This window comes from Hyperolius riggenbachi, chromosome 6 (genome assembly GCF_040937935.1).
Source record: "Hyperolius riggenbachi isolate aHypRig1 chromosome 6, aHypRig1.pri, whole genome shotgun sequence".
Classification (NCBI taxonomy): domain Eukaryota; kingdom Metazoa; phylum Chordata; class Amphibia; order Anura; family Hyperoliidae; genus Hyperolius; species Hyperolius riggenbachi.
The window spans coordinates 115,873,395-115,899,899 of record NC_090651.1 but is presented as its reverse complement, the minus strand read 5'-3'; the positions used below and the strand labels follow the sequence as shown (position 1 = coordinate 115,899,899).

At 43.3% G+C, this 26,505-nt stretch overlaps 1 protein-coding gene across 5 annotated transcripts in view; it reads right to left on the bottom strand.

Moving 5' to 3' along the window:
* Positions 1–1,226: 1,226 nt before the first annotated feature.
* TGFBR3 (transforming growth factor beta receptor 3) overlaps positions 1,227–26,505 on the bottom strand; it is a 336,698-nt gene continuing 311,419 nt past the window's right edge. For all 5 annotated transcript variants that reach the window (XM_068239808.1, XM_068239810.1, XM_068239811.1 and 2 more), the window contains one exon: positions 1,227–3,719. In XM_068239808.1, the coding sequence (XP_068095909.1) occupies positions 3,601–3,719 (119 nt within the window). In that variant the 3' untranslated portion in view covers positions 1,227–3,600. The remainder of the gene's footprint in view (positions 3,720–26,505) is intronic.

The following is a 26,505-nucleotide window of genomic DNA, read 5'->3' as shown; positions in this document are numbered from 1 at the left end:
CTCAGCAAGCTGTCATAAAGCTAAATATGCCATCCAGCCCCAGGTTGCTGCGTGCTACCAAGCATAATATAGGCGATAAAGGAAAGAGACTGGCAAGCTGATGTCAAACCACAGTATGCTTGGCCTGCCTGGCAGCAGGATAATAGGTCAATAAGTAGAGAGATAGTGATATTCCATAGCTGCTCCTAACACATCAAACAATATGGACTATGTGTGTGTATATACTTAATAATGATAGTAAAAGTGTTCCCATAACACAAGTGCCTGATGCAACTTATATAATTATATATGAATTATTTGCATAGGATGCTTTTTCCCTTTCTTAATAGTAGAATACAATATTTATATTTACATTTTCTTCTATATCTTAAATTTTGAGCTCTGTAATTTTAACTCCTAATGATTTTGAACTCTATAAGGTGTACCCGAGGTGACATGTGACATGATGAGATAGACATGTACGTATGTACAGTGTCAAGCATACACATAACTAGGCTGTGTTTCTTTTTTTTCCCTGTGTGCCTGAAAGAGTTAACATTCAGGTATGAAAGTGACAGTTTCTCTGCAGTCAGGACCTAGTGTAACCCGCACTGATAAGGAATTACAGCCATAAAACACTTTCCTGGCAAAGAACAGCTTCTGGGTGCAGGGCATAGATAAAAATGTCAACGGTTCATATATTTAGCTTCTGAGACACATAAAACCTACTTTTTAGCATTTAAAGAGACACTGAAGTATCTTAAAAATCATCCTTTTATTACAAAATCCTGTGCAACAGTACTGTCCTAACTAAAACGCTGCCTCCCCGCGGCTGTAATCTCACTAAATCCCCCCTAACTCCCTCCTCCCTCTCCCCCGATAAATCCACGACTTTCTTGGTAGTGGATTTTGCTGCTGTTGTTGGCAGAGCTTTCAGCCGTAGCTCTGCCTCCATTCGTGTCTATCAGCGGCAGATCTCCACCTCTCCCTCGCCCCTCTCAATGAAGGAAGACTGAGAGGGGCGGGGGAGAGGCGGCGATCTGGACGGACAGACGCGCTGAGAGGCAGAGCTGCGGCTCATAGCTCTGCCTCTCACGGAAGCGCTGCCCAGATTGCCCCCCGGGGAGTTTGGGGGGATTTAGTTAGATTACAGCGGCAGGGATGCAGCGGTTTAGGTAGGGCAATAATGTTACACAGGATTTTGTAATAAAAAAATAATTTTTAAGAGACTTCAGAGTCTCTTTAAAAATAAAATAAAACTCTCAGATTCTCAGAAAGATATTTTCAGGAGTTGGAGGTTAGATACAATTGTTTATCTCACCAGTTTATTTTCACTTTGGGTTTCCTGTAAGTGAAGTCTCACCAGTACCAGACATTTAAGTACTTCAGAGACGTTTGCTAAGGACTCTGTATGTACTGTCAATGGGGACGTATAAGTGTGCTACAGAATAAGACTTTTGCGAGAAGCTATATGGTTGGTACCAAAGGTTTTCCTAATACACTTAATGGTTATAACTTGTTAGTAATAAAACTGAAACTCTGTAATATTGCAATCATTTCACCAACATTCCAGGATCATTGATATATACATAGACATTTATATATTTACATACATTCAAAAGCATTTTTCTTACGGCATGCTTAATATCTGATTATTTAAAGTGTACCTGTCACCATAGCACAGAGGAAGTAGCTTATGCTCAGCCTGAAGCGATGTTACAAATATGAAAGCATGCAGAAGTAGTAAAACCATTAATGATGATGTTATATCTTATTGCACTGGCAGGCTAAATATTAGCTAAGCCTACTGTCTGACTGTGTATCGTGACAGGTACATTTCAATATATACTTATATTAAAGGTGAATGCTTCAAATTGCACTGCAACTTGCTACAATCGCCATAAAGCATTACAATAAACAAAAACAAAAGTGCTCCAAACAAAGAAAGGTAAGGAAAGACAGAACAAACAAGCGGAGAGCGTTTTTCCAACTGCAGCAGGCAAGCTCATTAAACAAAGCTGCAATCATTCATTTTGAAGATTCCTATTAAGACATAGCCTTGTGTCTCTTGGAATTCACCATTAAAGTTGAGAGGATAGATGAGACTGGTCCTATTCACATAAGGCCTCATTTACACAGACATTTTTTAAAATGCCTGGAAAAGCGCATGTAGGATTTGAATGCATTTTTGCTGGCATTCCTCAAGTGTTAAATGTGTGGTTAGCAAGTTTCCTTAACATATTGCTGCTCACTATCCATCACTTTCCAGATGCTACGAGCAGCAGTTACTTGGCAGCCCTCAAACGGGCAACCATAGCAATGCTCTCATGGCACACTGGAGGCAATGGGAATTTCACAGAAGACTTGTTGTGGGGTGTCACAACACGGCGCTTAGAGGATGGGAATAGGGGTGGTCAATGAAATGCAAATAATTTCAAGTTGATGCAGACTTATGCAAATGTTGTATGCAAACTTATGCAGATTAAAAATGGAGCAATGAAATTTTGCCTCAGCAGGATTTTATTGGCTCGTGTTCAAGCTGCATACATTTGCATACAAATTTGCACAATGCTGCATCAACTCGAAATAATTTGCATCTCATTGACCATCCCTAGTTGGGAAACTGTCCATGTAAACTGGGCCCAAGCTTGCTTAATTAGTAAGATAAAGAGGAATATGCAGCACTCTAAAGCAATCCTCTAGAATGTATCTTCTCTGATGCAACTAAACTGATAGCCGATTAGGCGCTATAGGCACAAACATAGGAAAGCCATCCTATGCTAATGGTCTCACCAATACACACAGGCAATCCTACGCCAACAGCAAAGGCCGTACATGATAAAAAGAAGAAGACACAATCATTGCCATTGTGCATGTTTATGCCAACAGCTCTGCAGAGCGGTCATGTGTTTTTCATCTCTTTTGCCTGACGTTTTACACCCATGGTTACCTCTCCTGCAATTGTCCTATTTTTCATAGTTTGTCTTGACAAATAAGCTTGTGAACAGCCAATGAGTCACTCTGCTGACTGAGAAAGATGAAGGTCTAGAAACAACATCACACGAAAACACACTTAAGCTGCACGCAGCCATTCAATACATACGAAAAACAAAAACATTCAACAAACTGCTGCTTTATAGTGGCGTAATATTTTACACTGCATTAAAGGGCTCCTGGACGTCCGATCAGACTTAAATTATACATACAATCTATGCATATATATAGAATTCTTTTTTTTTTTTTTTTATATATATATATATATATATACTTTATATACAACACTGTTGCACTTTAATGCAGAGTAAATGGGATACGAGCAGCATTTTGAAAACTGGCACACAATTCACATTGACAGCCAAGAAAACCCATACTGCAGGTCTGCACACTGCATAATTAGTAGTATTACCACTTTCTTTGGCGTGATATTCTTTGGACCAACCCAAAGACTGCATTCATTCAAAGAAAAAAAAAAATGAAGTCAGATATTACACTGATCCCTTTTCCTGTACAGAAAGAACCCAACAGATTCCTTCCAGGCTTGGAGAATTCATGTCAACAAACAGTGACTTTGAGCCTGTGCCTGTGGAGCTGCTCCCCGGTCCTCTTGTGCCATGGCTTGGGTTAGGCCGTGCTGTTGCTGGAACAGGGGGTGCTTTGTGTACTGCCAATGCTGTGAGCCGCGCTGCTGTTTTCCGATGCCGGCGGGGATGTGGGGACCTGCTGTCTTCCCGCTGTATCACCTGAAACATCCACAAAAAAAATAGTTTTTAGATTAGTTTTCGCTTGCTGCTTTCTGCAATGAATAAATCCAAAACGTTTCCAACAACAGCCCATTTAGTACAGGCTGGAAGAAACCAGCAGCGGGGCATGTAACATTTCCATTAACTATGTGCAAAGGAAACTTAGCAAGCCAGTTCCTTATTCCCGGACGTTCGTGTAGTTAAGGACTTGGCTGGGAAAGGATTTATCAGAGATTTGTTATGTTTTCTCTTCACACAGCTAAAATTCACACCTGGACGCTATGACTTTTTTTTTCTTTTTCTAAGAACATGACTGCTTGGGAGTATGTAAAGATCAATGACTGCAGACAAGTTGTTACTTAAACTCCTATGATGATTTATGCAAGATGAGAGGAGGTGCCTAACTGTGATACAATATCTACTGAGATGTAATGGGAGCAGTCTAAGCTATGTATCTCCATTTCAAAGCACCAAATTATCATTTAGCACTCTGAAGTGGAGATCCGTAGCTCAGACACTGTCTCATATTGGCCTGAGGAAGCGGGCAGGTCCCGTGAAACGTGTTGTCTTTTTATTGGTGTCTAACAATAAAAATTGTAACCTCCTTAACACAAGGTAAGACTGTTCTTATTACTTACCTCCACTGACTACATATTGTATCACAACTCCTCCTACCTTGCATTGTCTCCTCTGTGACTACAAACAGTGGTCCTTTGTTTTTTGGAGTGCGACCCATGTTGACCCAAACGAGTCATCGTAACCACGTGGTGACATTTCTCCACATACCCGAAAATTGTGGCTGCCTATAGCAACCCATGTGTGTGAGTACGCCTGGTGCTGATTTTGTCTCCTTTCCTTACTGGTACCTGAGTTTGCAAACCTGAAATTTATCTACTGGACCTCCCAGAATTTTATCATGATTTGATTGGTGGTTAATTCAGAAAGCTTTAGAACCATGACTCAGTATTTACATCTCCATATGTCTTATGCCACCCGTTTAAGATATGGTTATCACTAATCATGTTATTCTACCTTTTGCTTGTCATGCTACAGAGGTAAAGTTCTGTAAAGAGAAGAAAAGAAAATTCCTACAACTTCCCTATAAGCCTTGCACAAAGATCTTAAAGCTAGTGATAGAGGCTAGCTTGAAATCCAATGTAGCATACATGTTTGTAGCTTCCTGCCAATCAATTACTGGGTTTCAGTAGCTTAGCTTCAAATCCGTGGTAATGAGCATGGTAGATTGAATGTCAAACTCATGTCGAGCCATCGCGAAAAAAGGTTTATCTTGTGCTCTGCACAGCTTGAGTCCCACAGTGTCCTCCAATAGTCTCAGATGGTGCTGCTCAGTGCTTAGGGTGGATCAAATTACTGGAAAAAAAAATAGAGATCTCCATAGCATAAAACCAAAGGGGGGATTTACTGCACAATTAAAAATGTACTTACAAGCCTCAAACTTCAATAACTTCAATAACACATATAAAAATGACCAGGACTGGATCCCCTCTCCTCCATGCAGTGAAATTAGCTGGGCTGTGGCCAGCAGTGCAGTGTCCAGTGACCGGGACGATCAGCGGCAAGGGTGTGGGTGGATCCTGAGTCTAGCGTGCCCTCAGTGTCAGTACACGTTTCAGCGTACAATGACTTCGTCAGATCTGACAACCTGTCCTGGTCATTTTTATAGGCATTATTGAAGTTTGAAGCTTGTAAGTATATTTTTAAATTGTACAATAAATCACACTCCCTTTGGTTTTATGCTAAAAGTACAAATTGGAACCTAGAGCCAGTGGTGGTGGCTGAATCTGTACTTGAATTAAACCTTTTTTTTTTCATCCCCAGTAAACAGCAATGACTGGGAAGCTTTGTGGAGGAAATAACTGTATTATGTTGGGTTAATGATTGCTGCATTCATTGTGAAGGTGTTAAGGATTGATGAATTTCTTATGTGAGGTTGAAATGTAAATATATATAGCATTGGATTAAATCAAATGGCAATCTGTTAAACAGTATGGCACCATGGATCAATTTTCACTCAAAATATTACTCACCTAATATAACCCTGATAGGGAATGCCTGTTTTAATGTAAACTAATCAAGCAGGGGTGGGAGAGTGCATGGCTGAGCGATGCACAAATGTCTTCCTGACAGATTTGTACTGTATGGAGCAATACAATGCAATAGGTATGGCATTCTGATCAATATTCAATTAGGTTTCTGCTAAAATATGATTGACGTCAAGTGATGCACGGTAGGAAAAATGATCAGTATTCCTTAGCCCTGATTTTCACCAGGTAAATCATGATTGTTATTTTGGACAACACACAATGCACAGTCCATGCTAACCTTTACTTTAAAAATAAAAACCGGTTCTGTCTAATGGTGCTCATACATGATACAATTCTTTTCATTTTTTTTTCGATTAATTTTGATTGCTTATTCCGTTAGATCGAATATAAAGATTTTTACAACATGTCAGATCAAATTATTATGAAAAAAAAACCTTTTATTCGATTTGCTCGTTTTGGACGAATAAATGGGAAAAGTGAACGATTTTATTGTACTGTGCATGGGCACCATAATACTGTATTCCTGTTTAAAGGGTCTATAAAAAAAGAAAAGTAAAATAAAGTACGGTACTTTCAAACCCAGGTTCTACTTTTAATACTGAGTATGGCAGAAGGACAGAGAGACCCCCCTCTACTAGGAGGGTGAATGGACAGTGGGTACAGGGAAAGGGAGAAATGTAAAACCCCAAAACCACACTTTCTCTGGGAGTATTGAGTGTTAGGTAGACACATGTGCTTTGCATTACGTGCCGTGTGCTATCCAAGCAAAACACATGCAGTTGTAAATGTCTTTAGTTTCTCTAACAGCAAAGTATAAGAGAGTGTATGTTCTCCCTTAATTCTCTTCAGAAACACTGTAGCCTTCCTGCGACATCAAGTTCACTTTTTATACCCTTTCCCCGGAGTGACAGGGCAATGATAAGAGGCCCTGTCTACTGGTGTTTACAAGAGCCTCTTAAAAGCGCTGGAAGACATTTGGATAACTAATAACAACCCAAGTTCTCCGTTAAGCCTGTCATTGGAGGAATGACCGCCAAGGCAATGCTCAAAGATAAACTACACTATTACCAGCTAAATACAGGAACTTCAGCAAGCTTCATTCCCCTTCCGAGGCCCCATAAACATCTGTGCCAAGAAAGCAGAATGTACAACTGGATGGAAGACTTTGCAGGCAGGTCTAGTTACAGCACTGCTGTCATCTGCTACGCAAAGAAAGCTGTGCAGCAAATTCCCCTACAAGAGTATGTGGTTATCACTACAGGTAGAAGATTCAGCACAGTGTTGTAGCAATATGTGGCACCCGTTGTAGATATGTGATTGTTTAACAGTCGTTTTAGAAAGTGTCGAGACTTTAGCTATTTATACAGAGCCAAAAATGATACTATGGCAGAACTACTGGTAAGGATTATACAGTGCAATGACCAATCAGATCAATCTTTAGCATAGCAATCTTGAGCCTAATAATCCTATGAAAGTACAGTGTACGAACTAGGCCTAGTTTTGAGTGAAAGATAATTGGCATCTGAGTGTATTTGTGGACTGTGGGAAAACCCTGATGTAACAGAAAGAAACCCAGGGAGAATATGCAATTTCCCAAAAGGGAGCATCCCTTTCGCGATCAGAATTTAAATCAAACCTGAAGCGAAAAAAAAAACGTATGAGATAATGAATTGTGTGTGTAGTACAGTTAAGAAATAGAACATTAGTAGAAAAGAAAATAGTCTCATATTGTTTTTCAGTACATGAAGAGTTAAAAAACTTAAGTTGTTATCTATGCAAAAGAGCTTCTCTGAGCTATTCGACCCAACTTGGGTCATATACAGTCCTGTTTCCTGAAGCACTTAAAGTGAACCAGAGACGAAGCGCCCTTATGTATTTTACCATGTATATCAGTGGGAACATTAGAGAAAACACCTACCCTGCTCTCTGTTACATTCTTCACTGCACAGCCTGTTTCTTATCAGCCCTGATAAAATCTCAGACTGAGCATTCAGTCTGGCTTTGCTTAGGAATCATTATGGCGGAGTCTGTGTTCTCTGGTGTCTTTTCAAGCCCAAGCCTGCCCCCTTGTGGCTCTGCTCAGGAATCATTATAGCAAAGCCAGACTGAATGCTCAGTCAGGGATTTTATCAAGGGTTGTTAGAAGCAGGGTGAACAGTGAAGAATGTAACAGAGAGCAGGGTAGGTGTTTTCTTTAATGTTCCCACTGATATATATGGTAAAATACATGAGGGTGCTTCGTCTCTGGCTCACTTTTTAAACAGCCAAGAAACAGCGAGAGGGCTCAGACACACTATAAGCGCTTTTCTGAGCGATTTTTGGCCTTCAGAGCTTTCTGAGAGCTTTTTGAAAAACACGCCCATTGACTTCCATTAAAATCCCGGTAAAATTGCGACCTCGGTAAAATTGCGCGACTTTAATGGAAATCAATGCTCTCAGAAAGCTCTGGAGGCAAAAAAGTGCTCAGAAAAGTGCTTATAGCGTGGCTAAACCCAGAGACAGCTTGAGATAAGGGTTTACTGCAGGAATAGTCAGAGGGTCATTATTTCTGCTTTGTTTAAAAGACAGAGTGTGGTTTTTAAAACAGCAATTGTGACAGTATGATGCAGTGTTATAAAAAAAAAAGCTATATAACTGAAAATAAAAATATGAGATACTTTTCTTTGCTACTAATGTTCTATTCATTATTTGTACTACAAATACAATTCATTATATAAAACGTTTTTTTTTACTTCAGGTTTGCTTTAAGTCCCAGTGATGCAAGGCAGACATGAGAAGCACAAAGCCACTCTGTCACTTCTGTGTAAAATAACTTTCAGCAATCTGCATTTGTAAAAGTACCAAAAAGTAGGCAAAAAAGTACTGTCAATATTATAGAGTATTCTGTTGCTTGCTGGTGGCTTAAATGGAACCTGGAGTGTGAGATATGGAGGCTGCCATATTTATTTCCTTTTAAACAATACCAGTTGCCTGGCAGTCCTATTGATCTCTTTGGCTGCAGCAGTACCAGAATCACACACCTGAAACAAGCATGCAGCTAATCCAGTCTGACTTCAGTCAGAGCACATGATCTTCATGCTTGTTCAGGGTCTATGGCTAAAAGTATTGGAGGCAGAGGCTCAGCTGGACAGCCAGGCAATCTGTGTTGTCTGAAAGGAAATAAATATGTCGGCCTCCGTATCCCTCTCATTTTAGGTTCCACTTAAAAGGTATTTTATTGATTAGGGCCCTTTTCCACTGGGAAGCGCGATCGCAACCACATTTACACTGCGTTGCGATCGCACAACCCACAATTTCAAGTACCCACAATTGTGTAATAAGCAGCTGGGAACGGACAGCAATTCGGCAAGAAAAGAATTGTGCAGCCCAATGATTGTAATTCAGCAAAAAACGACATGCACAAGCGGGAAACGAGCTTCGCGATTTACATGTTATCGTGGTGCTCATTGCGATCTGCAAAACGGCTACGATCTGTTTACCAAAGCGGATTGCAGCTAGTGGAAAAGGGCCCTTAGGGGTGAAAATATCAGCAAGGAGCCTTCAGCTGCTCACAGAGAAATATAGCCAAATCATTCACTAGCAAATCTAGTGGGGTAGCAATTGAACTTGTACTTTATGATTCTCCTTCTACACAAAAACATCAAACTAATCCCTGCTTAAAAGTAACATATTCCATCAGTAATGTAGATTCTGTGTTCCCTCACTCTTGATCGGTGAGAACATCTTACACAATGCTGCTTCTCCCCAGAAGATGAGGATGTCCCTTCTAAGATGTGTTAATAAGCTGGACATGACACTATGTACTTTATTAATCACCCTTTGGCACACGCTGAACGTTCCTCCCTGTACAGGAAGTTTCTTGGTTTGCTTTGCTGCAGTTTTGCCAGATCAAGTTTGTTGCCATGTCAGTTCATTTTAATCAGCTCTCTAAAAACACTCTAGGCTGTGTCAGACTTCTGGAAAATGTCAATGAGGCATCAAGAACTGGCACCGCATGTCACTTTGTACTCTGAAGGTAATGTTTTATTCAAAATTCCAATACATTTATGGAGCATAATAACAGTTGGCAAGTTTAGTGGCTTAATTGGTTTGGGAAAAAAACCTAACTGTAAATAAAGTGGGTTACAAAGAGAAAAGACATGTGGTGCCCACTAATGATCCAATCTTTTTAGTCCAATCTTACTATTTCTTTGTAATATAAAGGACTGCCTAAAGCAGCGCTGGACAAACTACGTCCTGCAAGCGCTGGTAATCCAGCCCCCTGGCACGTCCTGACAGCGTGTCACGTGATGCCCTTTGACCATGGAGACCTGGCGATGGAGGCGGAGATTAGGTGAGTGTTAACTCATAGCGCCCATTTGCGACATTACAGGGAGGGAGGGGGGTTCAAAGAGAGGAAGGAGGCCCGCGGTCCTCAGCTGGCAGACTGGACCGTGTACACTTTGCCCACCGCTGGCCATAAGTATCCATTCAATATATTTACTCAGTTTACCCTTCTACTACATAGATTTGGTAAGATAGGACAAAAAAGACTTGAGCATTAGTGGCCACCAATATTGCATAGAATGAGGTCAACAGTCACCATGAGATACCACACTAATTATGCCCCAACTGATAGAACAGTCAATTTAGTTATGCTCATCAAGCTAGATTGACAGGTTTATTTATCTGTACTGCAGTGGAAACAGGGAGAATCAGGGAAATAGCTGCATTTAGGGAAGTGACTCATTGGTTTCAGTTGACTGAAAACAACCAGAACACAAGCTGCTCTGAGACCACATATTAACTCCAAAGGCCCTGTACCTGCTCCCCATCTGGCTATATAGGTATCAGGAGCTCAGTACTTGCAGCAGTTGGTGTTCAGTGGGCTTACATACCCAATGCTGCTTCATCTAGGCCTCTCTAGGTGTCTGCATGCTTCGCTATGAAAGCCTCACCACTGGAATTAATGGAAAAGTGATCTACCATCTACAGTGCTGTGCCTCCAAGCTGCTGTGCACAGCAGGGAAACAACCAAAGAACTGTGCTCTGAACTTAGTAAGCTCTCAGTAAGTTCTAGGCCCCTGCAGGTATCGTTGGGTAAAAGTAACAGGGTTCTCTGAAGTGTGTAACAGGAAAGGCTAAGGTTTATGTGTATGTATATTTCTGGCTACATTGATTACTGGGCCAGCACCAGGTATAGTTGGTGTTCTCCAACATTATTTTGTAATCTATCACTTTATAAGCATCTGTACTTTCTAAGTGCCCCCTGCTATTGACAAAATAATAATGGAATTGGAGAAGAAAATGACAGTACCTGGCACTAAATGCAGCAGGGCAGACACACCGGAGCTGGAACACGGAGCGTGCACATCCGCAGACTTGTAGTATCCAGTAGAGTAGAAGGAGAGATGGGGCACCACTTCTCTAAAATTCCTTTATTCTGGCGGGGGAAGTAGCAGGTACATAGCAGTGGGGGTAAAAAGTGCCTGTCAGCTGTTTCGCTGGTTTAAACCAGCTTCTTCAGAGGAAGAATGCTCTGAAGAAGCTGGTTTAAACCAATGAAACAGCTGTCAGGCACATTTTACCCCCACTGCTATGTACCTGCTACTTCCCCCACCGGAATAAAGGAATTTTAGAGAAGTGGTGCCCCGTCTCTCCTTCTACTCTACTTGACAAAATAATAATAAGCTTCCCTTGGCACGTATACATTTATTTAGTGGTATACAGGTCCAATTTTTTTATTTATCAGCTTTGACACATGCAAACAGACACACACTATTTGTCAGGTCTGCCTATTCACACCAAGCAAAGCATTTGTGACTGGAGAGTAACATTTAAAATGATAACAGGAAATTTGGGTACCGAAGGCGCCCGCTATTTTATCGGGCATCGCTTAAATTTCCAATATTTGCGGATGTTAACATGGGTGTCTATGGGGCACTTAAACTTCTGTGGTGGTTAAGAATCATGTGTGGGGGGGATCGGTTGGGCAATGTAGGGGGAGGTTGGTTAGGGTTAGGCATCAGTGGTGGGGTTGGTTAGGGTTCAGTATCGTGGGGTGTTGGTTAGGTTTTGACATCAGTGGGGGGGGGGGGAGAGGGGGGGGAGAGAGAAGGTCGGTTATGTTTAGGCATCGATGAAGGGAAGACTTACATGAGAATAGGGTCAGGATTAGCATTAGTGATATATCGGTAAAAATTTCGGATATGGTAATATTGGAATTACTACTGCCCAACAGTAGGATATCGGTAATTTTAGCCATATTGCAGTAGCAGCTATTTCTGGTGAGCAAATTTCTCGGCTCTGTTTTTGCATGTACACCATACCAATGCACCTCCAGTCTCGTAAGAAGTAATGAGCTGAGCATGTTTTCCATCTGTGTGCCATGGAAGCTTGCCATTAAAGGATACCCGATGTGACATGTGACATGATGAGATAGACATGTGTATGTACAGTGCCTAGCACACAAATAACTATGCTGTGTTGTGTTCCTTTTTTTCTTTCTCTGCCTGAAAGAATTAAACATCGGGTACGTAAAAGGCAGTTCCTGTCTGAGTCAGGACTGGGTCAGACTACAGTGTGACCATCACTGATAAGAAATTACAACTATAAAACACTTTCCTAGCAGAAAATGGCTTCTGAGTGCAGGAAAGAGAAATATAAGGGTCAATAGCTCAGATTTTAGCTCTGGCATACTTCAATGAATGTGTCATTGAGCAGAAACAATAAAACAGTAAAAAATTAAAAAGTATATTTCAATATAAAATAAAACTGTGGAATATTTTAAAAAGTCATTTTTAGGAGAAGGTGGATAGATACAATTGATTATTCCATTAGTTTATTTTCACCTCGGGTGTTCTGTTTCAATGATGTTCTGATACAAAATGTTTCTGCGATAGTAGCATTAAAGCTGTAGGGAATCTTTTAAAGCAAAGTAGAAATGCTCACTTTCAGACCACTTTAAAAGATTTGAGGATCCTTAAGACATCCTTGACCTACAATTGCACTGGCTGCTTAATTATAAGAGTTTGAGATGTTGTGGTCCATAGAGAATAAGAGCCATGATGGAGATAAGAGACACAACTACTTTGAAGCTTCCTAAGTTCCTACATAGTAAAATGTGAATTAATGTACTAATGTGGATTTGACACAAACTTTTGGCGAAGTAGCTACACAGAAAGGCTTGTGCTGAGCCTGAACTTAGGGACTTGTATTCAAGTTCCTGGAGAACTTTCTGTAATCCACAGATGTTCCACCATTGCCACTTCATAAGCTGACCAGTAACCACAAAAGTTTGCGCTAGTCCCATCTTGTCTATTTGTTTGGAAGCTACAAGTCTGGAGACGTAAGAATGATGGATGTTTACCTAGTCATTAAGAAGCAAAGAAGAAAGACTAATTTCTTTGACTGAAGCTTCCCCCAGCACATTCATTCATTCCTGTGCTTTCTTTAAATTCCTTGACCAGGGCTAGCTCCCACATAAGGGTTGAAAGACCTCTTGGACATACATGTTATCCTTATTTATTAAGAGTGAAGAGCAGGGAAGAGCCCATGCAATCCTACTAAACTGGACCAGATTCCTTTAAAAATTGTCTGCTAATTGGTTGCTAAAATCTGCAGCTGCCACATGTCTCAGATCAGATCATTGCTAATAGGCGAGTGTAAAGAGCAGGCATGCAATTGTAGTCACATACAGTGCCTGCAGTGCAAACTTTTTATAAACCTTTTATAATGTTTCAAGGTAGTCCTAGATCTATTACAAAATGCATATGAAACTTCGATTGAACAACCACTGTTTCAGATATGTTTTTTCAAAGGTTACTGTGATCTGATATGACACAGATGGGAGCTGCAAACTTTTGCCACCCAATATCAGACAATACTACCTAATAAAACCTAAGTGTCTCTGCGTCCTGTCCCTGTGTGTGTGTCCGTGCATTTGATGTGCCGCATGGACAGCCATTGGGACAGGAGCAGTACGGGCCAGGGGGCCCGGCGGGTGTGTGTGCATGTTCGGGGCACATGTCTGCGCACGCCCGGCGATGACAGACCTAGAGCCTGTTTGTAAACGGGTTAAGGTCACTAGTTTTTAATAATTCTAAGACACTGATTGGAACAAGCAGGCCGGTTTATTAGACTGCAATAAGAAATATACCTACAAGATAGGTGTTAAAATGTGCATATCACATTACTCAGGAATAGGATCCACCTTCTGACTGAATATGTCTTCCCTCAGCGGTGTGGCCAACAGCGTGGGTGTTTGCAGAACAGCAGCGAGCATCAGGGAGGGTGGGATCTAGTCCACACCTGCCAACAGCGTCATTACGCATTCGTTGCATCTGTTATGTGAGGTTCTTACACATGCACAATAGCAGGCCAACTGTCTTTAAGGTCATAGTTTGAGACATAAGCACTATATCAATGCAGTGGAACCTTGGTTTGCAAGCATCATTTATTCCAGAAACATGCTTGTAATCCAAAGCACTCTTATATTAAAGTGAATTTCCCCATAAGGATTAATGGAAATTTAGATGATTCATTTCACAATCCAGAAACAGTTAAAGACAAATATTTAATGATAATAAATACTGCACTGTATAAACTACAAATGTAAAAAAAAGACTCACTATAACTAACAGAATCATTGCTATCTGTTGGCTCACCCCAATTAAGTACAATCCTGCACCATCAAAGGGAGAAGAACCATCGGCTCAGTTGTGAAGATGTGACTCATGTATACGTTCTTTGCTTGTATATCAAGACACTGCCTTTTTTTCCCAAGTCAAAAATGTTTGCTTGTCTTGCAAAGCTCTCTTAAACCAAGTTACTTACAATCCAGAGTTTTACTGTGCTGTTCATTGGAGAGGGGAGAAACAAAGTGGTGCACCAAAGAACAGCTACTGGCGGGCGGAGTAAGTGCAAAAACAGTATTGTTTGTTGCTAGTTCATCTGAGTAATTTAGAGATGTGGTGTGAAAAACCTGTAAGTGATGTCATGGGACACCTGTACATATGGTAAATTCTTAGCCCCATTTAAGTTCCATCTACTAGTAATAATGACATTACAGCCTGTGATGGTTCATTAATTCCTCCCAGAAGTTCACCATTTGCTTCTAACAATGATTCCTTCCAGTTCTGACAAGCTTTTGTCAGAACTGAAATATATTAATTGCTGTCAGTTATATATCAGTTGCTCTCAGTTATAACTGAAAGGACAGCTGATGTGCAAGGAAATGTCCAGGTTACCTTATGGCTCAAGTGGGAGATGTCACAGTTTAACAGTGTGCTGACCCGGGTGCTGTTATAGGGTCATCGCCATTTTTAAAATGAAGAATGGAGAATTACATTGATCACAGTGAACAAATAGGACACGGGAGAGGAGAAAGAGATTGCTAAGCAAAATACACGGGAGGTAAGTATGATGTGTGTATGTTTACTTTGAATTTTCATTTTCAGTTCAGGTTTGCTTTAACCATAATCAGAATTCTGCACTTTCAAGCAATCCAAGGATGGCAGTTTATTGAAAGGTCGTTCAGGAGACTGATTATGGCGGCACACACCATAGCTATCTGTGGTTGGCTTTATTCTATAATTTACCCAGAATAACAGATGCGCTGACATAAAGGCAGCCACAGCAAGATGTCCCGTCTGTGAAATCCTTATAGCTTTACTTCTTACACCGAGCCTGCAGGAGGCACAGAGGATGAGCTGAGGGGTGTTTTTGCACATGCAAGCTAGTCTTGGACTTTTAACTTAATAAACACGAAATGTTACCGCATGCTGCTTCTAAAGTATTGCCTGGCTATGCAAACCAAAGTATATTAGGTAATTTGTTTTGTTATCTTGCGAACCTTAAGCTACTTGGACACAATCCACATGTTGATGTTTCTTTCAGGGTAGATGATTTGCACATCAGACACTATGAAATACTTCACATTCGCACCGAAGGTCATACTGAACTGTCTGGATAACAAAGATGAAATAAAGTATGGAAATGCACAATGTTTTTTATTCCCCCTTTGAGGATCTAGCTGACAATATCTTCTTTTGACATTTGTAGGGAGTCCATCAACAATGCAACTCAACAACTTTCTAGAAGTCTAGCCAGTTGGCCAAGCTTTGAAGAGTGAGAGGTACAGACCTAACAGTCTGCATGGTTGCTATGTGTCTTGTTTCAACCAACATGTGTTGATAAGTCTGCAAAAAGAAATCACCCTCGCTGATACGTGACATTTCAGCACAGTTCCTCTTTTCTTTTTTATGTTTAAAAGATTAAATTAGCGTTGCTTTTCTAACTTTTTATAAACCAGCAAATTAAAGGGATTCACTAATTGTTCAATCATGCTACTCTTTGTGGCTGTAATGACGTAAATAATCCCATTCTATAATGCCATAATCCTATCTCAAGCTCTGTGAGGTTGGTACTCTTTACTTTTGTGTCCCCAGGCTCCTGTGTGATCGAATACAGGAGACAGACACTAGGGGTGCTTAGGACCACTAGAGGCCTATACTAGTATCTATCCCCTGCATTACATCACACAGGCGCCCAGGGACAGGAAGTAAAGTAGACATTGGGGAGAAGCAGATACCTTTTTGTTGGTCGTTGAACCAATCGCCGCTGGGGATGTCCTCCCGATCCACTGCCGATTGACCAAAATTTTCGCCTGGACCCATCAACCCAGTCAAGGGATTTGATTGGTCAACTGAGCAGGCCAAATGCTGCACTGATTTCTCACAGACTGGATCAGAGCGATCAAATCGGCCATATATTGACAAAGGAAATTAATGAGCGTATGGCCAGCTTTAGTCATTTTTTTTATAGATAGTGATCAAAATAATCAAAATTGCTATTTTACTATGTTCTTACCTTGATCCAATTCACACTTGAATCCTCCTCCTCCTAGTGCCTAAAACTACCCCCCACCTAATGCCGAACACTAACCTCCCCCTGCAGCGCCAAAACAACTGCTATTATAGCCGATCATCTACAAAATAGATGATCAACCCCTCTATTTCTTCCCTACTCAACATCTGATTGCCTACTTCTGTAGCTGATGGATTACTAGTACCGCGTCAGGCGCCTAGCCCACCACCGGCAAGCTTGACAACCAATATTTTGTGCGGGCATCTATAAGACTCTATCGATCCCTACGGCCAAATCATCTGATCCGGTCTGTTCTTCTATGCAGATGTAACTGTGGCTCCTTCAACTGCTCCACTGTCTTCCTCCCACAATGCCACTCCTCCTCCATATTTGTGGCACATCACCATAGCAACAGCTAACATGTTACATAATGCCCCTGGAAAACTGTATTTGTTGCTATATTTCAATATTTCCCAGGTAGAAATTACCATCTTTTATGGCATAATAACTGACAAATGTTTAAAAAAAATAAAATAGGATCACTGGTGAATCGCAGTGAAATAACGGCACTTCTGTCTTTTGACAAATGGTGATTGCTGAAAAGCGCCTGTAATGGGCCCCAGGCCTAACATTTTTGGTTCACCTATGAGTTGCTCACTAGAGATGTGTGATGGCCCCAGGGGATGCAGTAACATGCAATGCACATGAAAAATAGGAACATTTACATGGTCACAAAACTGTAAAACAACCCTTTTGCCAAAGAGTTAATATCCAAAATGTGTCTGTGGTGTAACCTGCAAACTGGCCAAAACCGGATGAATGGATGGCATTTACCATGCCCACCCAATGCCTAATCATCCAAATTAGTATCTGCCAAAAAGCCTTGTCCGGAATGGAATATCCCAATGCTCTCATAAACACTTATGTCTGGGACTGGGCTGGCACTAAGTCTCAGAATTACAGCAGCCAATTATAACGCGCAAAATCTGAATTAATAAGTAATTCTAAACTATGTAATAAATCCGGCCCATTGCGTCACCAGGTTGGGATCATAGAGGACTCGTTACACAATTCTCAGGGGTCCAGGATTAATACATGCAAATACAAGCTTGGTAACATGGAAAGTAATAAACGACAGAAGAGGTCTTTAAATCATCAGTTCCTCTGAAACAACACACAGCACACACTAGCTTACATCATTGTTGTTCTCAGATTTTGCTCTGGTGGCTGAACTAGATCTGGTGCACTTATCTGGAAAATCTTAGCCACAGGTCTCTGCTTTAAGGAGGAAAGCACATCTTGTTTATTTGCCTTCTTCTACACTTACATATGTATTGTTGCTTAGTAGCGTGTGAGCTTAGTACACGGGGGAGATGTCCGAGACAGTTTGGCAAGGCTCGGGTTTTTCTTATCCATCCAGACAGAAGTGGGGAAAATGAGCTTTTTGATTAAACGCATATTGCAAAAGAGCAAATTGTGAAGACGGGACATTTATCATCCGTTCTATTTCAGCATGTTATGTAGGTTATCAGCACAGGGAAAGGACAACAGAGAGTTGTAACAGAGGCTGAAGCTGAAACTAGGTACAGTGCATGCAATGTTCCCCTATGTAGAACTGTGATCTCAAATCATTGTATGACCTTAAAGGAACCCTATAGTGGTTTTAATTTATATTTTTAAATTTATATTTTAATGTTTTCATTAAGTTAAAGGTAGAGTGACCAGATTTTTGTGGATCCAACCTGGGACGGGGAGGGGGGCGGTGGGGGGGGGGGCGCCGAAAAGTGGGGAGGACTGAGGAGCGCGCCACGCCGAAAAATGGGCGTGGCCATGACATTGTATGGGCGGAGCTAACGTAATGATGTAACAGCGAGGCATAAGAAAGCAGTGTTTACGCCATGATGTGGACAAACGAGACTTTGCATCATGAGTGTGCAGAAACTGTGTGATGTTCATAGTATACCGTAACCACAAAGCAGCAAACATAGCCATCTATGACCATTAAATAATAAATGCAGTAACAGTTACCCCGGACACCAGAAAATAAACGTAATAGGCAACATGTCAGCACAAAATAACCGCAATGCGGGCAACATGTCAGTATAAAATAAATGCAATGCGGGCAAACATGTCAGTACAAAATAAACGCAATGCGGGCAAACACTTCACCAGAAAATAAGCGCAATGCGGGCAAACATTTCAACAGAAAAGAAACGCAATGCGGGCAAACATGTCAGTACAAAATAAACGCAATGCGGGCAACATGTCGGTACAAAATAAATGCAATGCGGGCAAACATTTCACCAGAAAAGAAACGCAATGCGGGCAAACATTTCACCAGAAAAGAAACGCACTGCAGGCAAACATTTCACCAGAAAAGAAATGCACTGCGGGCAAACATTTCGCTAGAAAAGAAACAATGCGGGCAAACATTTCACCAGAAAAGAAACAATGCGGGCAAACATTTCACCAGAAAAGAAACAATGCGGGCAAACATTTCACCAGAAAAGAAACACACTGCGGGCAAACATTTCACCAGAAAAGAAACGCACTGCGGGCAAACATTTCACCAGAAAAGAAACGCACTGCGGGCAAACATTTCGCTAGAAAAGAAACAATGCGGGCAAACATTTCACCAGAAAAGAAACGCACTGCGGGCAAACATTTCGCTAGAAAAGAAACAATGCGGGCAAACATTTCACCAGAAAAGAAACAATGCGGGCAAACATTTCACCAGAAAAGAAACGCACTGTGGGCAAACATTTCACCAGAAAAGAAACGCACTGCGGGCAAACATTTCGCTAGAAAAGAAACAATGCGGGCAAACAATTCACCAGAAAAGAAACAATGCGGGCAAACATTTCACCAGAAAAGAAACAATGCGGGCAAACATTTCACCAGAAAAGAAACAATGCAGGCAAACATTTCACCAGAAAAGAAACCTAATGCGGGCAAACATTTCACCTGGAAAAGAAAGCATTTACTCACCTGGCAGAAGTCTCCGGCCTCTGGCGCGCTGCTCCTGGGACCGTCTTACTTCTCCTGCAGTCTCCCGCGCTGACAGCCTGGCAGAGCAGGGCTACGGCAAGATGGCGCCCGAAGCCCTGTACTAGAGACACAAATAGGTCTCCAGTACAGGGCTTCGGCAGCCATCTTGCCGTAGCCCTGCTCGCCTGCCGGTATCGGAAACAGACACCGGAAGAGGAGGCTGGAGCGGGGCTGCAGGCAATGAACTGGCACGGCGTCTACAGACGCCGCTGCCAGTTCACTGAGGAGAGAGTGGCCAGAGTCCCGAGGCCGGGACGTCCCGCTGCTGAAAGCGGGACGTTTCCCGGGACCTCATTAAGCCTGGGACAGCGGACCCCGAATCCGGGACGCGTCCCGGGCGATCCGGGACGTCTGGTCACTCTATTAAAGGACATCTGTAGCAAAAGGGCTATGGAGGCTGCTATATTTATTTCCTTTTAAGCAATACCAGTTGCCTGGCTTTCCTGCTGATCCTCTGCCTCTAATACTTTTAGCCATAGACCCTGAACAGGCATGCAGCAGATCAGGTGTTTCTGAACATTATTGTCAGATCTGACAAGATTAGCTGCATGCTTGTTTCATGTTTGTGTGATCCAGACACTACTGCAGCCAAATAGACCAGAAGGACTGCCAGGAAGCTGGTATTGTTTAACTACTAGTCGATCGCGTCACACCGACAGGCATGGCTGCAGCGGCCGATCAGTGTAAAGTCCTGGGGGTCTGTTTTGCAGGAGATCGCGCGCAGGCTGCAGGAGCTCCGCCTTCCGCTCAGGAGACTGTTAAATGACGAAACCACCGTCTAATTACCGGTACAGTGCTGCGATCTACAGCAGCACTGTACTGGGGACAGCTGTGTGACACAGCTGTCCCCTCCTGAGGCACTGTCCCCTCCTGATCGGCTGTCATAGGCTGAAGCCTATGATAGCTGATCACAGGGATTGGCTGATGGAGTGAGGGAAGGAGGGTAGCAGGGGTCTAGTCCTGGAAAAAGAAGTGAGTGGACCGACCCTAAAAACCTCTGCGCCGCGTGTAGCGTGGTGCGCCCAAAAATGGGCGTGGTTAAGCATAGCGTGGGCGTGGCCATGGGTGGGGCCAAATATACATGGCCTTAGCAGTGGTATAAAAGGTCTGCCAGGGGAAGTTTGAGCTCTGTCCAGGGCCGGGCCGAGGCATAGGCTGGAGAGGCTCCAGCCTCAGGGCGCAGTGTAAGAGGGGGTGCTGAATTCATTCAGCTGTCATTCCTAATTGTGTTTGAAGCTGAAAGAAATAAGAAATGGGGATACATGGCAGAGACTGCAAGCCAGATAACTACATATTAAGGTGTTGGGGAGGTTGTGGGCCCTGTGGCGCCTCTTAGTCTAATAGCAATCAGTGTGTGATGGCTGGGGTGGCAGGGATGGAGGGGCGCACTTTGGGGTCTCAGCCTTGGGTGCTGGAGGACCTTGTCCCAGCTCTAGCTCTGTCGTAGTGTATCCCCAAAAAGTAGATGTCATCTGACAGCATTTTACCAAAAATACACATAATCTGGCAGAGGTTCCTCCAAAATACAGATAATATGGCAGTGGTTCCCCCAAAATAGACAATCTGGCAGCAGCAGTTCCCCCAACATACACATAATCTGGAAGCAGTTCCCCCAAATACGTGAAACCTGGTAGTGGATCACCCAAAATACACATAACACCCAAAATACATGTAATCTGGCAGTAGTGGTCCCCCAACATACACAATCTGGCAGCAGTTCCCCATAATACACGTAATCTGGCATCAGCGGTTCCCCAAAAATACAGATCTGACAGCAGTTCTTCCAAAATAGGTACCCCCAGTATAGCTAGCCAGGTCTATAGGTGTCCCCAGTATAAGTAGCCATGTGTATAGTTGTCCCTAGAATAGGTGGCCAGATGTAGAGATGTCACCAGAATAGGTAGCCAGGTGTATAGATGTCCTTAGAATAGGTGGTCAGGTGTATAGATATTCCCAGAACAGGTGGCCAAGTGTATAGATGTCCCCAGAATAGGTAGCCAGGTCTATAGGTGTCCCCAGTATAGCCAGGTGTCCCCAGTATATGTAACCAGGTGTTCAGGTGTCCCAAGTATAGCCAGGTGTATAGATGCCCCCAGTATAGCCAGGTGTATAGGTGTCCCCAGTATATGTAGCCAGGTGTATAGGTGTCCCCAGTATAGCCAGGTGTATAGGTGTCCCCAGTATATGTAGCCAGGTGTATAGGTGTCCCCAGTATATGTAGCCAGGTGTATATGTGCCCAGTGTATGTAGCCAGGTGTATATGTGCCCAGTATATGTAGCCAGATGTATAGGTGTCCCCAGTATATGTAGCCAGGTGTGTATGTGCCCAGTATATGTAGCCAGGGGTATATGTGCCCAGTATATGTAGCCAGGTGTATATGTGCCCAGTATATGTAGCCAGGGGTATATGTGCCCAGTATATGTAGCCAGGTGTATATGTGCCCAGTATATGTAGCCAGGGGTATATGTGCCCAGTATATGTAGCCAGGGGTATATGTGCCCAGTATATGTAGCCAGGTGTATATGTGCCCAGTGTATGTAGCCAGGTGTATATGTGCCCAGTATATGTAGCCAGGGGTATATGTGCCCAGTATATGTAGCCAGGTGTATATGTGCCCAGTATATGTAGCCAGGTGTATATGTGCCCAGTATATGTAGCCAGGTGTATATGTGCCCAGTATATGTAGCCAGGGGTATATGTGCCCAGTATATGTAGCCAGGGGTATATGTGCCCAGTATATGTAGCCAGGTGTATAGTGGCCCCAGTATATTTAGCCAGGTGTCCCCCCAGCTGGAGGGGAGCAGCGCAGTGGAGAGGAGCATTGTGCGCAACGGTGGAAAAGGCTGAGGTTTCCCCCCCCCCCCTTCCCTCGCCTTGGGGCTCCTCTCCCTGGCTCTCCCCTCCATAAAGATTGCAGCGGCGGTGGCTGGCGGCGGTGACTGGCAGCGGCATCAGTGGGCGGGACTTACCTCCTCCAGTGTTCTGGCAAGTGGACGCTGTTCATGCAGCTAGTGTGGTCTAGTGAAGACCAGAGCAGCGGCACACACAGCGTCAACCCGGAACACTGGAGGAGGTAAGTCCCGCCCACTGATGCCGCTGCCAGTCACCGCCGCCAGCCACCGCCACTGCAATCTTTATGGAGGGGAGAGCCAAGGTGAGGGAAGGGGGGGGGGGGGAAACGTCTGCCCTTCCCCATGCTGCGCACAATGCTCCTCTCTGCTGCGCTGCTCCCCTCCAGGGTGCTAGGGGGGACGGCGTCCAAAGTCCAAAAAAAGTGAGTGGACGCTGTCCCCCCGTGTTCACGCAGGACTCGACTTCTGGAGGGGGGAGTATAATAGTAAAAGAAAAAAATGTAAAAGAAAATAGCCAGGTGTCCCCAGTATATGTAACCAGGTGTTCAGGTGTCCCCAGTATAGCCAGGTGTATAGGTGCCCCCAGTATAGCCAGGTGTATAGGTGTCCGCAGTATATGTAGCCAGGTGTATATGTCCCCAGTATATGTAGCCAGGTGTATAGGTGTCCCCAGTATATGTAGCCAGGTGTATATGTGCCCAGTATATGTAGCCAGGTGTATAGGTGTCCCCAGTATATGTAGCCAGGTGTATATGTGCCCAGTATATGTAGCCAGGTGTATAGTGGCCCTGGTATATGTAGCCAGGTGTATAGTGGCCCTGGTATATGTAGCCAGGTGTATAGTGGCCCTGGTATATGTAGCCAGGTGTATATGTGCCCTGTATATGTAGCCAGGGGTATATGTGCCCAGTATATGTAGCCAGGTGTATATGTGCCCAGTATATGTAGCCAGATGTATATATGCCCAGTATATGTAGCCAGGGGTATATGTGCCCAGTATATGTAGCCAGGTGTATATGTGCCCAGTATATGTAGCCAGGTGTATATGTGCCCAGTATATGTAGCCAGGGGTATATGTGCCCAGTATATGTAGCCAGGTGTATATGTGCCCAGTATATGTAGCCAGGTGTCCCCCCAGCTGGAGGGGAGCAGCGCAGTGGAGAGGAGCATTGTGCGCAGCGTGGGGAAGGGTGGACGTTTCCCCCCCCCCCTCCCTCACCTTGGGGCTCCTCTCCCTGGCTCTCCCCTCCATAAAGATTGCAGCGGCGGTGGCTGGCGGCGGTGACTGGCAGCGGCATCAGTGGGTGGGACTTACCTCCTCCAGTGTTCCGGCAAGTGGACGCTGTTCGTGCAGCTAGTCTGGTCTAGTGAAGACCAGAGCAGCGGCACGCACAGCGTCATCCCGGAACACTGGAGGAGGTAAGTCCCGCCCACTGATGCCGCTGCCAGTCACCGCCGCCAGCCACCGCCGCTGCAATCTTTATGGAGGGGAGAGCCAGGGAGAGGAGCCCCAAGGTGAGGGAAGGGGAGGGGGAAACGTCCGCCCTTCCCCACGCTGCGCACAATGCTCCTCTCTGCTGCGCTGCTCCCCTCCAGGGTGCTAGGGGGGATGGCGTCCACTGTCCAAAATTTTTGTCATTTTTTTTATAAAATACACACACATAAACAAAAATAAATAAATAAACAAACACTGGGGGTGGGGGGCGCGATCAGACCCCACCAACAAAATGCTCTGTTGGTGGGGAAAAAAGTGGGGGGGAATCACTTGTGTGCTGTGTTGTGTGGCCCTGCAGCTTGGCCTTAAAGCTGCAGTGGCCAATTTAATGAAAAATCGCCTGGCCTTTAACACTGCGGTCCTCAAGTGGTTAAAAGTAAACAATTTGAACTGAGAAAGTATACATTGTCCATTCAACAAAGGGTTAAAAAACAAAAAGGAAAATTAAAATATTTCTGGTGTTTCCTTCCAACAGATGGCCAGACACTATCAAAACCATATTCTGAACATCTGGTCAATACAAAAGATCTGCATGGATTAGTATTTAACGACTCTGTCACTGGTTGGTACAGCAACGCAATGTTTGTTGGTAGCCTGCGCATCACATCTTTGTCTAGACTGTAATACACTTTGTTTTGTTTTTCTACTGTAGTGCCTTTTAGTCCCCCTACTCGAAGCACTTGATTGGGCACAAGATCTCTACTCCTAATGTGTCCAAAGCCAGCACTTTCCTACTATGAGTAGAAACTTGAGACACGAGAGCGCTGCCCAAAGTCTCTCAAATCCCATTATTGGAAGTTCTGCAGAAGTTTCAGCTACATCTATTCGCACAGATGTAATTGTACTTTACGTGATGGTAGCATTTCCAGATTTATTTTTTTCACTTAATTTCTATTCCTGCCTTCTTAAATGTCCTGACAACGGCAGTAATAAGTGTTATGCGTTTATATTTTGCCAAGGTTCAAACTGCTGTCAGAAAACCAATTATACACCACTCATACATAGCTCCCAACTGTCCCTCTTTTGAAAGGACAGTCCCTCGTTGGGAGCCATGTCCCTCTGTCCCTCTTTCTTCCTTATTTGTCCCTCTTTCAGGACTCATGTACATATCTATGTAAATATATGTATTTTTCTACTGAAAAATATGTTTAATTGACTCTAAACTTTATTCCCGTCCTTTAAATTGTTATATTTCTTATTTTCAAATGGTAATATGAAAGAAAATGGACCAAGATAAAAAGTACCAGTGTGGTTTGAATTATAAAACAACATATTTTTCTTATGAAATCTTTATAGTGTGCGTGGCTTTGGGTGTGTCAGGGGCATGGTTAGAGGTGTGGCAGGGGTGTGGCTTAAGTGTCCCTCTTTCTGATCTCAAAAAGTTGGGAGGTAAGCTTATACACTATAGCAGATTGAAAATAAAGAGACATCTCGATGCAGCACATGTGGACAAAGCCAGTCAGATCTGCCACGCTACGACTACGTTACACAGCACCATACACATGGGTGTACACGGACAGGGCGCATCCCCACCCTCCAGACCTACCCTCTTGTCCATTGGGCACTCATCTCCCCGCCCCCACTCCCTCTTCCGGCCCCCAATCATTCAATTTAGCAATTCACTCTTCCCCAGTTACGTATTTAAACACTGTGCACACATTAGACAGCACAGAGGTGCCAAACTGACATTGGACTCTTTGCTGGTAAGTGACACGTGCTTTTTGTTTTATTCGAAACCTCTTATCAATACTAGATGCTGTCTCATCCCCCCAATACCCCTTTCACTACGCAATATTTTGGTTAACCTTCATTATCACCCAATCCCTAGACCCTGTTGATACACTTACAGGTATACCTACCATGTCATTACCATACACTACACATCATAAGAGGACTCGAGGTCCCATATCCTTAGGGATCACTAAGTAGACCCCACATGGCACCTAGTATACCAATATGTCACATCCCATGTGGCTGCGACACTACATATTTCACACTTCTGCCCACTCCAATTCTATTATGTACTATAATTGCCCCATTAGCCCCATTTTGTGATGTATTGATTTTTTTATCAATATCACTATACACAGCAGACTGATTGTACTTTTTGGTTTATCTCTGTCATTTTCAGTGTTTTGCTCCTTTTGTGTATTGCCTGATGAAGCGGGATTGCACGTGAAACGCGTTGCCAATTTTCATAGGAGTATGTATGAATAAATGATTGCTTCCAGAATCGACAAGCATCGTGTCTGTTTCAAGTAGCTGGTCCACCACCGCCTACTTATCGTTTTTTAAAAAAAATAATTCTTTTTTATCCTATTGGCGCCTCTGTACATTTCTACAATGCCTATTGAAAGAGGAATTCATGGCAGACTGCTGCAGGTCCACAGTTCTGTTGAGTCCTGAACTTAAAGGGATACTTAAGTCAAGGGGCAAAAATTAGTTTAACTCACCTGGGGCTTTCCTCAGCCCCCTGCAG